This window comes from Strongylocentrotus purpuratus, unplaced genomic scaffold (assembly GCF_000002235.5).
Source record: "Strongylocentrotus purpuratus isolate Spur 01 unplaced genomic scaffold, Spur_5.0 spur5_scaffold_18, whole genome shotgun sequence".
Lineage (NCBI taxonomy): Eukaryota > Metazoa > Echinodermata > Echinoidea > Camarodonta > Strongylocentrotidae > Strongylocentrotus > Strongylocentrotus purpuratus.
The window spans coordinates 18,273,828-18,290,552 of NW_022145603.1; the positions used below are offsets into that span (position 1 = coordinate 18,273,828).

Here is a 16,725-nt window from a genome sequence, read left to right on the forward strand (position 1 = left end):
ATGTTGGTAATAAGCCCTAGTCGCCATGCATGATAGTGGGAATCGCCTTCTTTCTCTTTTTCCCTTCTCCATCTCCACTAAGATTTCCTTATTCACTATTCTTTTTTAAGATTATGATATACCTTGCTGGTGAGATTTTTTCATTGTTTTTCGAGTATTACCTTTCTGTGTTTTTAATTCTTTCTATTTTGCCCACGTCGACTTATATACAATGTTATTAATAAAATCGAAAAGTGAAATGTGAAAAAGAAAACTGAACTTAAACTGAAACTGAACCTTTTGAAGGGACTCGGTAGCATTGTAAAAGGTTGATGAAAAAATGCGTAAATTTTGGATGAAACGTTGCTTATTATATTCCTTCTAACCTTCTAACGTCCACAAAATCCTGAAAAAACTCTCAAACCACAAAGATATTTATGGATTCCTGTCTTAGTACAGTAAATTATCACAATCATTTTTGAATTTTCCCAACCGTTTTCTATGAAAATAAGACATAAGACAAGATTTTAAAATATCTTTCAACACTTAAATTCCTGGAATGGTATATAGAGCCAGTTCATTGCTTTGTGACGATTAACATATACGTAAAATGTCAATAAATTGTAATGATATAGTGAGGAGAATTAAGGAATCAATCAGATCAGTTTTTCCCAATTTGTTATCATTAAAAATGATCTGTTTTCACTCAAACTTTCAGATTATCTTTAACTTTAGTGAGCACCCAGAAATTAGAAAATTGCGTCGACCGATAATTTGCTCAGTGGGGGGGGGGGGGGGGGGGGAGTAAAGGATCATTAATTTGTATAAACATTTTTTTTTTACTCATTACATCCCCTCCCCCCCCCTTGACCCCCCCCCCCCCAAAAAAACAAAAAAAACAAAAAAAAATTGAGGGGAGGGGGGGGGGGGGGTTAACCCTCAAAACACCGCCCCTGTGTACGCGCCTGCAGCTGCATGGCACAATTTTAATAACAGTCTAGTGAAATGCCACAAACTGTTTTTCTTTCTAGCGATGTCTTCATGATTATGCATTGTAAAGGAACCATCCTGCCGTGTGAGTGAAACAGATAATAAATTCGTTGCAAGTTAATATTTCTCGAATCTATACCTTACCAAATTGAAAGAAGATGAATGGGGGCTGTCAGGGAAATCCGGCTAGGACCTCGATCTCGATCGCATGTGGTTTCAATGTATTTTGTAAGCGTTTAATAGACCACGATATCTTTTTGTCATATTTCAACAAAGGGTATAAATCCTGAATCGGGAATGAAACCTCACGAAGAATAGTATTTTTTGCTCGTAAACAAGATCGCCTAACATCGATGTCTATGGTACAATGTATATGCACTCAAAAAGACATGTTTGATAGATATACCGTGTAGTTTTCTACATGTTGGTAATAAGCTCTAGTCGCCATGCATGGTAGTGGGACTCGCCTTCTTTCTCTTTTTCCCTTTTCCATCTCCACTTAGTGTTTCTTATTCACAATTATTCTTTGAGATTATGAATCACTTGGCTGGTGAGATTTTCTCATTGATTTCGACTATTACCCTTCTGTGTTTTTATTTTTTTTCTTCTATTTTGCCCACTTATTTAAAGTTTAAAGTATAAATGAAATCGTCGCAACATAACCATGTTAGTTATAAAACAGAAAAGTGAAATGTGAAAAATAAAACTGAACTTCAACTGAAACTAATCCTTTTAAGTACATTGAACGACACCCATTGCCTCCAGCTATCTACAACGTTTGAGAGGAAAATTGTACACGGAGTGACGTTTCTATGTCTTTTTTAAAATCTACCTAATAGTTTCACTTCTGCGTGCAACCTTCTTCTCTGTAAAAGTGTTTTTAAAAATATAATGGTGATGGTTAATTAGATAAACAATTCTTGTTATCATTGTCGTGGTTGTAGTTATCGATCACCAGCCGTAAACAGATATAAAGTGGAACCATTCAACCATGATAAATAACTGGTCTAAAAGAAAGCAGTTTTTAGCAATTCGGACAAAACAATTAATAAAGTTATGACTGTTTAGAAGTTGTAATCACTTTAAGTAATTATGGACAGTTCTGGTTGGATGAACCGGTATTGTCACTTTGACGTAATGTCGGACAAAATTCGCATTTTAAATGATTAAAATGTCAATTTCTCAATATTTATGACTGAGATGGGTCTTTTCCTCTTTTTTTATAACTATAATGATGTGCTATCCACAATATATTGTGTGTAGTGTAACTGTAAGACGAGAGAAGACGCTTGTAGAGGTGTCGTGGTCGAGTGGATATGTCACCGGACTGTGGATCACATGGTCCGTGGTTAAAGTCCCGCTGCGGCACTAATGTCCTTTGGCAAGACATTAATCTACATTTGCCACACTCGACCCAGGTGAGGTACATTGGTACCTGGTAGGATTATTCATTGAAATGCACTGCGCTGATAACCGCTGTCGGAGCTAAAGCTAGGGTAATATTTCCAAAGCTCTTTGGAAGCGCATAGAGATGTTATATAATGTGATATGCGGTATGCAAGAACCGAATATTATATCATTATACTCTTAAAATGGGTTTAAGATTGTAGCCAATGAGTAGCGTCAAAATGGATCACGTGATAATTTTGTTACCATATACCCTCAAGCGCTGCATCGACCATCACGCACTCAAACCTGTTTATTATTTGTATTGTGTAGTGTTCGTATTGGGGCCTCGTAATGTCAACAAAGGTGTCATTCAGAGGACAACAGAGGATTTGTTTGAGGATTTGGCCATTCAAGACATTCGGATTGAACTTGAAATACACAAGATCAGATGCATCTAAGGTTGACAAAACAGGCAAGGATTCTGTGCAACAAGAATGAGGTGGGTGGGTGGGCCTGGGGGAGGGGGGAGAACAGTATGCAGGGGAAAATATCTGAAAAGCATAAATATTCAGTTTTAAATATATTGTCAAACCTGCTTTAGTGACCACCTGTCTATCAAGACTGATTTGTTGGTCTCCTTTGAGCGGTCTTTATATACAGGTTTCACTGTTTATATCAAGAGATGACATGATAGGTCTACTAGTCGTTTCGAACTTATATATATATATATATATATATATATATATATATATGTATATATACATATATATATGTATATATATACATATATATATATACGTATATATATATATATATATATAAATATTTAAATATATATAAACATATATATGTGTATAATCTGCTCGTGTAGGCGTGCATGAAACGACAAATCAGAACACCCGTTTTAACGAAAAGAAATGAGTCAATAATGACGCTAGATAGCAAAAGGTTATTTTTTTATATTTCTGAAGGGCCATTGGGGTGTAATTTGCGTCGTGTAATGTGAAATGCACTAATCAACTTATTTGTATTAATAGATGCAAGTTTAATCAAGAGGTCGAATATTGACAGTACTGTAATTCTAATAATGGAGGTGGAAACTTGAGTGATATTTACTTTGAAGAAAAAAAGCAAGAAGAAATAAATTTAAAAGAAAGAAAAAAAGTATTAAAAACACCTCGACCAACAATAAGTTCAAATAAAAACCAAAAACAGTTTAGTTTGCATGCTTGAAAAGGAAAAGTTAGTGATTTGGGGCAAAGTTTGTCTTTGATCATATATCAGTCACATTATCATGTCTATAGTTGTCCTAATCTAGTACTAAAACATTTTACATCCTAGAGTGTTTACAGTCCCTGCTAGTAAATGGAGTTTTGAACACCAAAAACATAAACATGTAATACAAATAGGGGAGAGAGGTTATCAAGGTGGACAATTGCGTAGAATGCTTCGCCAGATCAGGTGAATATTAGCTTTGACATCAATCTTAATCTTGAAGTAAAAATGAGTCTTGTCTTGTCTAGCACGTTTGTGAAAGTGCTTGGCGGGGATGGGGAGGGGGGAGGGGTGTTGTGTAATAAATACGTCATGTATACTCCTACACCACCCCCTACGGTGGTAAAAAGGCCAGGTCGAGGTGTACTGGTTGCGGTACTTAGGGGGGGGGGGGAGGGGCGACTACATCAGTCATATGTTTGAGATTTATGCACGTCCCTTTACCCCTTCCTTCCCCATACTTCCGCGCGGGCTCTAGGTGTTCCCCTCAATCATTTTATTAATGTCTACTTTTGCCAATAATATTCCAATATGTGTCACTGCGGATTTCACCTACGACGAATTTGCTTTATCCCTATAGCATTTATTTAGCGGATATTATTTAAGTTGCTGTTCCGCTTTAAAATGTGTATCAGTCGATGCTAAATATATATTCTTTTAAAATCAAATTTGGTATATTCATACGGCACAAACACACCCCAATCAACGTGCGCTGATACACACGCCCACAAATGCACAACTCACACACGCATGGATATGTATATATATATATATAACCCTACATGTTGTATTAACTGGACATCTACACTGTTGGAATAATTTTTTTAACCCTAATTTATGCAATGATTTATTCATAATATACCTAAATAATAGTTTACATTCTCAGATTTTATTGAATAATAACTCACGAGCGTTTGTTTTGCGCCCCCCCCCCCCCACTCAGTGTTATTTAGGGTATGCGTATGCATGTTTAATACAGGCCGATTTTGTTGTGTGTTTTACGAGCCGGACTTTGTTGCGTGAAAAGTAACCCCTTTGCCGGAGATTCCGGGAACATGAATGCAGTCCCTCGGTTCCCTGAGTGGGGCGGGGGGGGGGTGCGTGACTGCTAAAGCAAGTGTATGCTACAATGATTATCAACTAGGGGACCTACGTCCTTAAAGATAAAGGTGAGTTCTGGTCATGCTATTACATTGTGAAAAGAAGCGTTGTGGAATCGATCAGAAAAGGTTGATCATCTAGCATATAAGTATTGGTGTGTACTGCAAGGTTCTGGAATCACCAAAATTATAAGAAATGTGGCCCAGTCTGGTAAAGTTAAAAACCCTGTAAACAGAAAATTGTTATGGGACTACAAGAACATGTGGCATAAAAACTTTTCCCGATTTTTATGATGTTACATGTCATATTTAGAATATTAAGGCATTTGAAAAGCCATGCTTCTCGGGAAGCATTTTGAATCTGATGTTCTTCCACACTTGCATAATACAACGATAACGCTCACAAATTATTTGTTCACCTCTTCCCAGAACTCAACCTTCTCTTTAAAGATAAACTTGAGTTGTGGTTAAAAAAAAAATGAATTCTCACCTAATCAAAGGAAACTTACACTGAATGTTCAAGATTACAAATAAATGTCATTTGCCGAACAAATTTTGAAGAAAATGTATACTGGCTGAGTAATGAGCATATAAAAATAAGGAAATCAAGGTAAGTAGCCCCGACACCACTTATGTAGTCACGTATACATCTTTCTGTGTACAGTGCTTGTTACTTAACCAAGACTAGGCCAAATTTATTATGATTTTGATGACTCCGGAACCCTGCAGTACACACCAATACTAACATGCTACATGATCAAATTTTTCTGATCCATTCCGCACCTTTTCTTTCACAATGCAATCGCATGACCAGAACTCAACCTTATCTTTAAGTCATATTTGACAGTAATGAGGATTAATGCCTCACAAAAGGGCACTAATATTGCACATCGACACGGTTTTTATTCTTAAACCTAAGAAAATGCAATAAATTATCAATTCATTGCTTTTTCCCCGGTCCCCAACAGAAAACAAATCCTTCGTGTGGCCATGCCTTGACCGATAATGGTACATTAACCGGACATCATATAAACTGGTATATTACCCTAACCCTAACCCGAGCACTAAACCTAACCCTAACCCTAAATCTAAAACAATATAAATAATTAAACTAATAACTAATGATACATATTGTCTGCAAACGTACGTAGAGGGCATTACTTCTAGTGTTCAATCGTTAACTGGACACACAAATGTCCTGCTAATGACCATGTCTACCTAATGACTCATTTTTTTCACTACATATGTCCGTCTAATGACGCTGTGAGATATATATATATATATATATATATATTTATATACATCCGATAATAAGTCCATGTGTTGGCATAAGATGACGCAATAAATGAGGATTCATATTGTAAATCCAAAAGTTCTTATTAGCTCACCCTCCCAAAAAGCATGAATCTTCTCTTCTTCATTATACAATTTTAAAAAAAGGATTTTTGTACGCATCCATCATGTTTACAAAATTGATTTACAGTAGTTCATGGAACCTACACCGCACCAAAAGGGAAAAGGGAAAATCCAACCTTAATCGACAACTACAGTACTCTAAAAAAAAAAGTAGAAAAATCAGAGAAGCAGACTGTGGAGAGTTTGAATTAAATCAGACAAAAAATAAGAAAGACATGCATTTTTGAAAGTTGATATCATTATATGTTTGGGCACCTCAAACTAGCTAGATTGTTAATGTCACTGTGAAGAAGTGCCAGACTACTTTCCAATTTATTTCAACACACAACATTAATAAAATGTAAGTTTTCAAAATGTATCATTCAGGAGGGTTCCTTCTTATAATAGGACATGATATAATGCAAAATCTATATTATACTTTGAGTACCGGTGTGCTGGCTCAGTCAGTAGAGCTTCCGCCTCACAACCGGGAAGCCGTGGGTTCGAACCCCAAAAGACGTTAAAAGACGGGAGTTGCTGCTACCTTGTTTGGCGTTCAACAATAAGGGAAAGAGCAACGTCGATCTGGCGCTGCTCAGTGGCTGCCGGGCTCACGATCAATTGGGCAAAAAGAATTTCCATTTTCGTTTTAACTTTAAAAGATTATTTTTATTAGTGCCCCAAAGGGAGAAGGCACTTAAAAGGAAAAACAAAAAAAATAATGATATTTTGTACGCGAAAAACGGGAGAGTTGTCCCATGACTACGTAACAATCCGCTGACAAAAATGCTAATGTGGCATTCGCACGGTATTTTAGTGATGTCATATCTATAATATTCATAACTTCCTTATTATTGGCCTGATTTATTCTAAACGTTCGCATTTTCGTTTCTCTTATTTTATTTGCTTTCCTGCCAATGCATTTATTACAAGGGTTCGATTGCCCTTTAAAGTTTTTTAACTGTAGAACTCACCGTTCACCCTGTTCATCGACGTGCTTGTAATCTTCGTGGGTCGACATATACGACCCCATTTTGAATATCGACGATGTTTTGATGTCACCACTGAAATCTGTTTAGAATTAAGTGTTCTTTGTGTACTTCTATCTCTGTCGCTTGCTTGCACTATAATAACCCGTAAACGTAATCTAGTCCGCTTATGTGCTTGCCTGCAAGGTGCACTCGACACATACGCTTGAGAGGCAGTGAGGTGTGGGAGAGTGTGCGGGTGCGCATGGGGTGGGGGAGTCGCAGACCCATATGCGGTGGTCACAACCCGCCGTACTTGCAAGTGCGTGCTGTCTACGTGCAAAAACGTGGGCAAAATTTTGGTATCTGTACGTGGTGAGTACCGCCTCCTTACGGATTTAGGAGCACGCAGACAAACCGTAGCACTTTTAGTGCACGAGGAAATTTAATTTAGATAACTGAATTAAGATGACAGGAAGAAGTGTGAACCGTTACTTTCATTATTATTATTCGAGTGGATAAGTCGATGGACTGTCGATCTTAAGTTCAAGTTCAAGTTCAAGTTCAAATAAGGTTTTATTCATTACTTGTCAACAAGTCCGAGGACTAAAAATGCAAGTTTACATCAATATAAAAAGCATTCAAAAACATAAAGATAACATAGCAAATGAGGACAAATATATAACAATGAATACATTTTTAAGTTAAAACATTAAAGTAGTAACAAAAAAACAAAACAACAAAAAAAGATTTTTTTAAAAATACAAAATATGAAATATTGCTAGCAAAAATGAATAAATGTTGACATATAAACAAATAAAATGTATACAAATACTTGAATTCAATTAACTGTAACATTAGAAAAATTGTAATTAAGTATTGAGTATTGAGTATTGAGTATTGAGTGTTGAGTATTAAAAAGTATTACAATTGGAGTCTTGGCAGTGTGCTAATCACAAGCGTGATATGAGTACAGTATAATGTATAAACATATTGCACATGAGAACAATGGAATTCCTTAGGTATTATTGGTTACAGTAAGAATAGCAGATAATTAAAGAATGTTGTACTGTAAAACATCATCAGAAGAGAATGAGGTGGAGAAGAGGAGGGAGAGACAGAAAGTGAGAGAGAGAAACAGAGAGGAGGAAGAAGAGATGAAGGGAGTAAGAGGAAGAGGCTGAGAGAGAGGGAATGGGAGTGAAATAAAGAATAAAGAGGAAAGACCAGAACTGAAGAAGAGAGAAGGAAATTTGAAAAGAAACAAGTTCGAATAGAAAAAAGGAATGAGGGAGTGAGAGGAAAATAAAAGTACATGCAATATCAAAATACGAATGAATGGAAGAACCCGCCAGCCAATCATCATGGCAGTTAATATTGCACATAATTATATTGCTGAAATACATGACATATAACATACTGATAATTACCTAAGCCTCAATTTATCATTATTTTCAAAAAAAATGGAATTCCTTAGGTGTTATTGGTCACAGTAAAAATAACATATAATTATAGAAATATAATTATAGAATGTTGTACTGTAAAACATCATCATAAGAGGAAAGAGGTGGAGAGGAGGAGGGAGGGACAGAAAGTGTGAGAGAGAAACAGAGGGGAGGAAGGAGAGACAAAGGGATAAAGAGGAAGAGGCAGAGAGAGCAAAGAGAGAGAGAGAGAGAGACAGAGAGACAGAGAGACAGAGAGACAGAGCTGAGAGAGAGGGGGTGGGAGTGAAATAGAAATAGAGAGGAAAGATCAGAACTGAAGAAGAAAAGGAAATTTGAAAAGTGGCAAGTTCAGATAGAGAAAAGGGATTAGATAGTGAGAGGAAGGATAAAAGTACATGCAACATCAAAATATGAATGAATGGAAGAACCTGCTGTGCCAATCATCATGACAATTAATATTGCACATAATTATATTATTGCTGAAATACATGACATACAACATACTGGTAATTACCTAAGCCTCTATTTATTATTATTCAAAGATCGAGTGAAAGATGGGATGGGGGAAGTTCGGTACCTCGTAGTTCTCATCTTAGGCAAGGACAAATCAAGTGCATTTCGCAGGATGCGGCTATAGTCATTAACTCTGCTCTCAGGCAGGAGCTGTCGATGAACCTTAGATTGGAGAAGTGATTCTGCAAATCTTTGAGAAAGGGATGTGCGTCTCTCTTTAAGAGAGGAGACACCAAGATGAGATTGCAGTTCATCATAAGTTCTAGAGTCAGGGTAGGTAATAATCCTAAGAGCTCTCCTCTGAACTCGCTCGATGCTTACAGAGTGGTTGTTTGTGATCCCTGATGTCCAAACAGGTGCTGTCTTTGCACCATTGGATCAACGAGTCTAGTTGCGACTGCAATTCAGATGGATGCGTTTTCTTCAAGACCTCCACGATTGTCAAGTCATCCACATATTTCCATCGGTTATCACTTTCAAGAGCTGCATCGTTGATAAGGACCAGAAATAGGACTGGTCCGAGGCGAATACCTTGGGGTACCCCACAGGTGATGGCTTGTTGTTGAGAGGATTTCCCATGGTAGCGGACGGTCTGCGCTCTGTTGGAAAGGAAGCTGCAGATAGTAGGGATGATAGAGTGATCAACACCTAAGTCGATCAACTTGTTCATAACAATGGTGTGGTTGACATGATCAAAAGCCTTAGAAAAATCCACAACGCAGAGGTTAGCGAGAGTGCCACCCTTGTCAAGCCCTCTGTGGATGGTGTCGAGCAGGCTGACCAAGTAGTGCGTAACTGACGATCCACGAAGATTACCAAACTGGCGGTGGTCAACAAACGGGCGGATGCTGCTCATGATCCAGTCAGCGAGGAAACCTTCAAAGATACGCGCTAACGTGGGTGTTATGGAGATTGGCCGGAGCTGATCATAGCTGGTGACGGGATTAGTTTTGGGAATAGCACTGATAGATGCATGTTTCCATATGTCAGGGAAGCAACCCTGACTGAGGCAAAGATTGAAGAGAGTGGTCAAAGGTTCAGAAAGTTCATAAGCGAACTCCTTCAACAGTCGCGAAGGGGGATCATTGGGATGACAGGCCTTGGCAGTGCTGATTCCACAGAGGCGCTTGTAAACCCTCCGACGGTCAATCACAGGAGGGGGTGAGGGCGCTGGTAGAAAAGCCGACAGAGCACCCCTGTCGAGTGGTGGCAATGAAGAGCAGATGGCAGCGAAGTGCGTGTTTAGCTCATTAGCAATGTCAATATCTGATCTGCCGTCAGATGAAAGATTAAGCTGCTTCTTACGGATGCCAGCAAGATGACGGATTTGCTGGTGCCACTTCCCAGGCTCCGATTTCTTAAGATGTTCAACTTTGCGCTGGTAGAATGAGTCCTTCGCGTTATCGATCAATCTCTGTACATGGCCGTTTAAAGTCTGGATGCCCATGTCGAAAGGAAGAATCGCGGCGATTGATTGCTCTGCGAATCTCATCATTCATCCATGGTTCATCATCTAACCTTCGTTTGACAGTAACAAGTTCAAAATATTGTCTGAACTTGGTGTTGATTAGGTCATTGAACTCTGAAGCCATGTCATTAGCATCAAAGTCCCCAATAATAGACCAGTCCATCTGCTGTACCCATTGCCCGAAAGCCCTGACAGAGGATTCACGAAAGGGGCGATGGGATGTTCTGGTGGATTTCCTGGGAGGCGGCAGGAGACAAGGCAGGACGGTAACAACATTGTGATCGCTAGAAGCAATTGGCGTCGAAATCTGAGGATCACAAAAGTCCTCATTAAGGTCAGTCAGAATCTTGTCCAGGATAGCCGATTCACGAGTAGGCTCCTTGACTATCTGAGACAACGAGGTATGTCTTTCAATCTCATCGGTTTCTAGGTCATTGAAATCGCCCATGATAATTAATGAAGCGTTGGTGGCATGAAGTCGAGCACGGTCAACCATATTGATAATGTGTTCAATCATTTCAGCTCGATGTGGAGACCGCGGGGGAGAGTAAATCACCCCCAACAAAGTTGTCCTTTGGGAGATGCACTGCAGCAGAGGATCTCAGGCAGAACCAGAGGGCTTCAAGATGTGGGGGGACTGTGTCGCTGAAGACCTCCGTAGGGTTCATATCATCTCGCACATAGAGTGCAACACCCCCTCCCTTCTGCCCTCTACGGTCCTTGTGGAAGAGATGATACAACGGCAACTGGCATGCTGAAGCAGGATTTGTCTCTGAAAACCAAGTTTCGGTGACTGCAATTAAATACGTATCCTTGAAGTTAGTCTGTAGTATAGCATGGAACTGGTTGAATTTCTTGTTCAGCGATCGTGCGTTAAAGAGCATTAAGGTGGGAAGGCACTTTGGAGCTCGATGCTGAAGTTGAATGTCAATCAAAGATTCACTGGTACGAGTAGCGAACACATGCAAATCATGATGAATCCTGCCCCGGATGAGGACAGGAATTGGTGATTCGGCTTCAGTGTCACTTAAGGGAACTGACGAATCCCATGGTATAAATTCATAAAGAGGTGGATATCGATGCCTGTATCTGCGGTGTTGACCACCTCGACTACCACGACGAGTTCGTAAAATCCCAAGGTCTTTAAGTCTATTAAAAATGTCCTGTGAAACTGCACTTCTCGTGTATTTATTTCTCAGTTGATACAGTTCTGAGGCAGAATATTGGATAGAAGTACTATGTTGCATCATGCTTGTCCAATGACACGAAAAAGAATAATTACACGGGTACGAGTTCACTTTGTCATTTAACATGTACAAAGTCAAAGTCACAGTCAATGGTATGCAGTACTCACTTTGTATGTGTGGGGCTAAGCAAAGAAACCCATGCAATGACAGTGCAGAAACTAAAAGTACAGAGGTCCAAAACATGGAAAAATTGACGAAAACACGTAGATGAGATAACTAAAATGACTCCATGTAGTGTAGAAAAAAAACCAAGATCCTTCAAAGAAAGGAATAAAAGCTGCAAAATAGTATAAAAAAATGAAACTTAAAATCACTAAAATAACTGCAGCTGCTCAATATGGTGGCGCTATAGTGAATGACAGGAATCAATTCCTTGAAATGCTAGAGCGTCGCAGTGACTGCCTTGCTAAACCCAGGGTAATAATCGGGGCAGCGCCAGGAGCGTCACAACGTGACGGACATGTGCGCTATACATGTGCGTTATACATCATGTGCGCTATACATCATGCTTGTCCAATGACACGAAAAAGAATAATTACACGGGTACGAGTTCACTTTGTCATTTAACATGTACAAAGTCAAAGTCACAGTCAATGGTATGCAGTACTCACTTTGTATTTGTGGGGCTAAGCAAAGAAACCCATGCAATGACAGTGCAGATACTAAAAGTACAGAGGTCCAAAACATGGTAAAAATTGACGAAAACACGTAGATGAGATAACTAAAATGACTCCATGTAGTGTAGAAAAAAACCCAAGATCCTTCAAAGAAAGGAATAAAAGCTGCAAAATAGTATACAAAAATGAAACTTAAAATCACTAAAATAACTGCAGCTGCTCAATATGGTGGCGCTATAGTGAATGACAGGAATCAATTCCTTGAAATGCTAGAGCGTCGCAGTGACTGCCTTGCTAAACCCAGGGTAATAATCGGGGCAGCGCCAGGAGCGTCACAACGTGACGGACATGTGCGCTATACATGTGCGTTATACATCATGTGCGCTATACATCATGCTTGTCCAATGACACGAAAAAGAATAATTACACGGGTACGAGTTCACTTTGTCATTTAACATGTACAAAGTCAAAGTCACAGTCAATGGTATGCAGTACTCACTTTGTATTTGTGGGGCTAAGCAAAGAAACCCATGCAATGACAGTGCAGAAACTAAAAGTACAGAGGTCCAAAACATGGTAAAAATTGACGAAAACACGTAGATGAGATAACTAAAATGACTCCATGTAGTGTAGAAAAAAAACCAAGATCCTTCAAAGAAAGGAATAAAAGCTGCAAAATAGTATAAAAAAATGAAACTTAAAATCACTAAAATAACTGCAGCTGCTCAATATGGTGGCGCTATAGTGAATGACAGGAATCAATTCCTTGAAATGCTAGAGCGTCGCAGTGACTGCCTTGCTAAACCCAGGGTAATAATCGGGGTAGCGCCAGGAGCGTCACAACGTGACGGACATGTGCGCTATACAGTGCGTCCCAGAAAGGTCCGCGGTTCGAGTCCCGCCGCGGCACCAACGTCCTTTGGCAAGACATTGATCTACATTTGCCACACTCAACCCAGGTGATGTAAATGGGTACCTGACAGGAATCAATTCCTTGAAATGCTAGAGCGTCGCAGTGACTGCCTTGCTAAACCCAGGGTAATAATCGGGGCAGCGCCAGGAGCGTCTCAACGTGACGGACATGTGCGCTATACAGTGCGTCCCAGAAAGGTCCGCGGTTCGAGTCCCGCCGCGGCACCAACGTCCTTTGGCAAGACATTGATCTACATTTGCCACACTCAACCCAGGTGATGTAAATGGGTACCTGACAGGAATCAATTCCTTGAAAAGCTAGAGCGTCGCAGTGACTGCCTTGCTAAACCCAGGGTAATAATCGGGGCAGCGCCAGGAGCGTCACAACGTGACGGACATGTGCGCTATACAGTGCGTCCCAGAGAAAACGAAACAGAGAATTATCGATGTTTTATCATAACTTAATCACATCTATAATTAATAAATGACACATATATGGAAAGCTTAGATCCTCTTCTTTCATTTCATGCAACTCATTATGATGCATATTTCACGCATGAGTGATTAAAATCAATTTGAAGAGAGGAAACCGAAAAGTCATTTGGCGGGCGGTATCTGAATTTCAAAGAGAAAATCACATTTCGAGAAGGTTGGGTTTCTGCCCTTTCATATGACACCTCAATCAGGAAAAATGAGCAAGGAATGACAAAGTTCTGTTTGTTTAAAGTAGCCCTTACATTTTCATAATTTTAGCAAACAAATTCGTTTTCACTGGCTGCCTGCCGTAGCAAAATGCAGAATTGATAAAAGACTTAACTCCGTTTCGTTGACAATCAGCTGTGCATGAAGTTTTTCGTCTACGGTTGATTGTCAACGAAACGGAGTTAAGTCTTTTGTTAATTTCGTTTGTTGATACGGCAGGCAGCCAGTGAAAACGAATTCGTTTAATCAAATTATGGAAAGGCAAGCACTACTTTAAACAAACAGAACTTTGTTATTCCTAGCTCATTTTTACTGATTGAGGTGTCATTTGAAAGGGTAGAAACTCATCTTTCTAGAAATGTGTTTTTCTGTTAGAAATTCAGATATCGTCCGCCAAATGACTTTTTGTTTTCCTCTCTTTAAATCGATTTTAATCACTCATGCGTGAAATATGCATTATTATGAGTTGCATCAAATGAAAGAAGAGGATCTCAGCTTTCCAAATATGTGTCATTTATTAATTATAATTGTGATTAAGTTATGATACATCGATAATTCTCGGTTTCGTTTTATATGGGACGCACTGTATAAGAAGTCACCATTATTATTATTAAATGCTACTCTAAGAAAGACACACCATTGGTAGTCCATGGCATCTCATATTCAAAGCAAAAATAAAAGAACTGGGTTCGACATAAAGCCTATGACATTAAAGGAATTGAATATCTTTGTCTTAGATTCTGAAACAAAAATCTGGATTTAGCTCATGCTGCAATGATACCTTGAGGTCAGTCAGGCCAGTTAAAAACCTTTAGTCTGTCAGGAATCCAGTGAATTTTACGAACCGATCGCTTGTCTAATTATCACGGTATTTGTGACTAGAAATGGAAATTTCAGAAACCGTTTTCAGAACGGTTTTTATAACCCTTAAGTCTTTTAGGGTAAATGAAACCGGACACTCAAATATTTTTATTTTTTGAGGCACTTCATGATCATTTTGAAGGGCAATTTTTTTTTAGGACTTCAATATTACACCATATCACAGACACTGATAATACATAGGGCCATGAATCTCAGATTTAACATTGTTAAACGATGCCTTTGACGGCATTTCCATGCTTCTTTTGAAAACTAGATCATTGTTTGATCCTAAATACAAGAGACAGGACCAATATAACATACATGTGATTGAGGCTTTTTTTCTTTTAGTGAAAGACTAGAATGAAGCCATACTGTATTACAAGCACTACCACAAAAATCACCTCTAGCGCCATCTTAGGCCGGCAGAAACCCCAGGAAACCATCAAACAGAACGGTATTTACAAAAAGCCAAAAACTCTCTCTTGAAGAAATAAAACATATAAGCAAATGTGATATTACTGAACCAATATCATTTATTTATACCCATAATCCAAATAACCCGAAACTGATAATCAATATCAATATCATATACATAAGCACTTTGTCAAAGTAAAAAGGGATAAAACTAACCCTTTATAAATGCAGAAACTCAAATTTTCAACAATTGCAAACAAGGGACGCATTTAAAACATTACCCATTGCGGAAAGTGGCATACAGAAATGTAAAGACAAAAGCTGCAAAGCTTGCCCTTCCATAAAAACAAGACTAATCACATTGCCTTATCACAACAGGACATGGTGGCTCAGTGGTTAGAGCGCCCGCCTCATGTACGGGAGGTCATGGGTTTGAACCCCGACCGAGTTATACCAAAGACTTATAACAATGGGACCTTCTGCCTTGTAGCTAGGCGCTCAGCATATTAGATCGGAGAAGGGTAGTAATAACATATTATGTTATGTAGGGCCCGCTGGAAGAGCAGTTTCATAACTGAAGTGGCTACCCATGGTAAATCAAACGTTATTCTTGTTATTATTATTATTTAAAAAAAACAGGCCTTTGCAATGTCATTTCTAAAGACATTTACCTCTCGGAATTTACTTTAATGTATTATCTGCCATGGCAGAGTATAATAATATATTGGTGAAACGGGAAATACACCCCGACACAGACTTACTTTTCACATACAACAAATACGCCAAGAACAATCACATCGATTCATGTGCTGACTCTCCCTCTCTCTCTATCTCTCTCTCTCTCTCTCTCTTTCTCCTCTAATTAAATATCTTACTTTATTTTCTAATTTACAGATTAGTGATCTACAATAAAACAGATTACCTGCACTCTTAAACCTTAAAGCCCCACTGTAATACGTGTAACTATTTGTTCCCTCTATACAGCAAACAATATATAATCGGTGACCATTGGTTCGCCACAATCCTCTTTTTTATGTAAATTGAGAGCCGAGTTGATGAGATAGCCACCTGTCAGTGACCTCGCTGGGTGGTCTAATCCCTGCTTGCCAAACTAGTACAGACGGCCTTAAAAATCTTAATCCTACGATGAAGAGAGGAAAACCCAGGACAATCAAAGTCGTATATAAAACCAACCGTTAATCCATAGGACAGCTTAATAATACCGGTACCCATTTGAATACAACGGTGTAACCATCCACTTGCGTATACATACACACCTATATAAAGCCATGTAAGGCTCACGTCACCTGATGATGGTATAATAAATCGATATAAATAAATAAGTTCAAACCAAGCTTCTTGTGTCTATATATATATATGTATATGTCATATTTATGTCATTCCTACTAAAATTATTTATACATATAGAACTAAGAGCAAGCTAAAT

The 16,725-nt window shown here is 38.8% G+C and overlaps 2 protein-coding genes across 2 annotated transcripts in view; both read right to left on the reverse strand.

Annotated features, from left to right (window-relative positions):
- The window catches only part of LOC587671, a 29,887-nt gene extending 22,579 nt beyond the window's left edge, over positions 1 to 7,308 (reverse strand). The window contains exon 1 of the mRNA XM_030988807.1: positions 7,103 to 7,308. Coding sequence (XP_030844667.1) covers positions 7,103 to 7,161 — 59 coding nt within the window. The 5' untranslated portion in view covers positions 7,162 to 7,308. The remainder of the gene's footprint in view (positions 1 to 7,102) is intronic.
- Positions 7,309 to 9,343: 2,035 nt separating this feature from the next.
- On the reverse strand, positions 9,344 to 11,021 carry LOC115925216. The gene is made up of 2 exons (XM_030988808.1): positions 10,536 to 11,021; positions 9,344 to 10,492 (listed from the first exon to the last, which is right to left on the reverse strand). The coding sequence occupies exons 1-2, from the start codon at positions 11,019 to 11,021 to the stop codon at positions 9,344 to 9,346; spliced, it is 1,635 nt and encodes a 544-aa protein (XP_030844668.1).
- Positions 11,022 to 16,725: the final 5,704 nt, after the last annotated feature.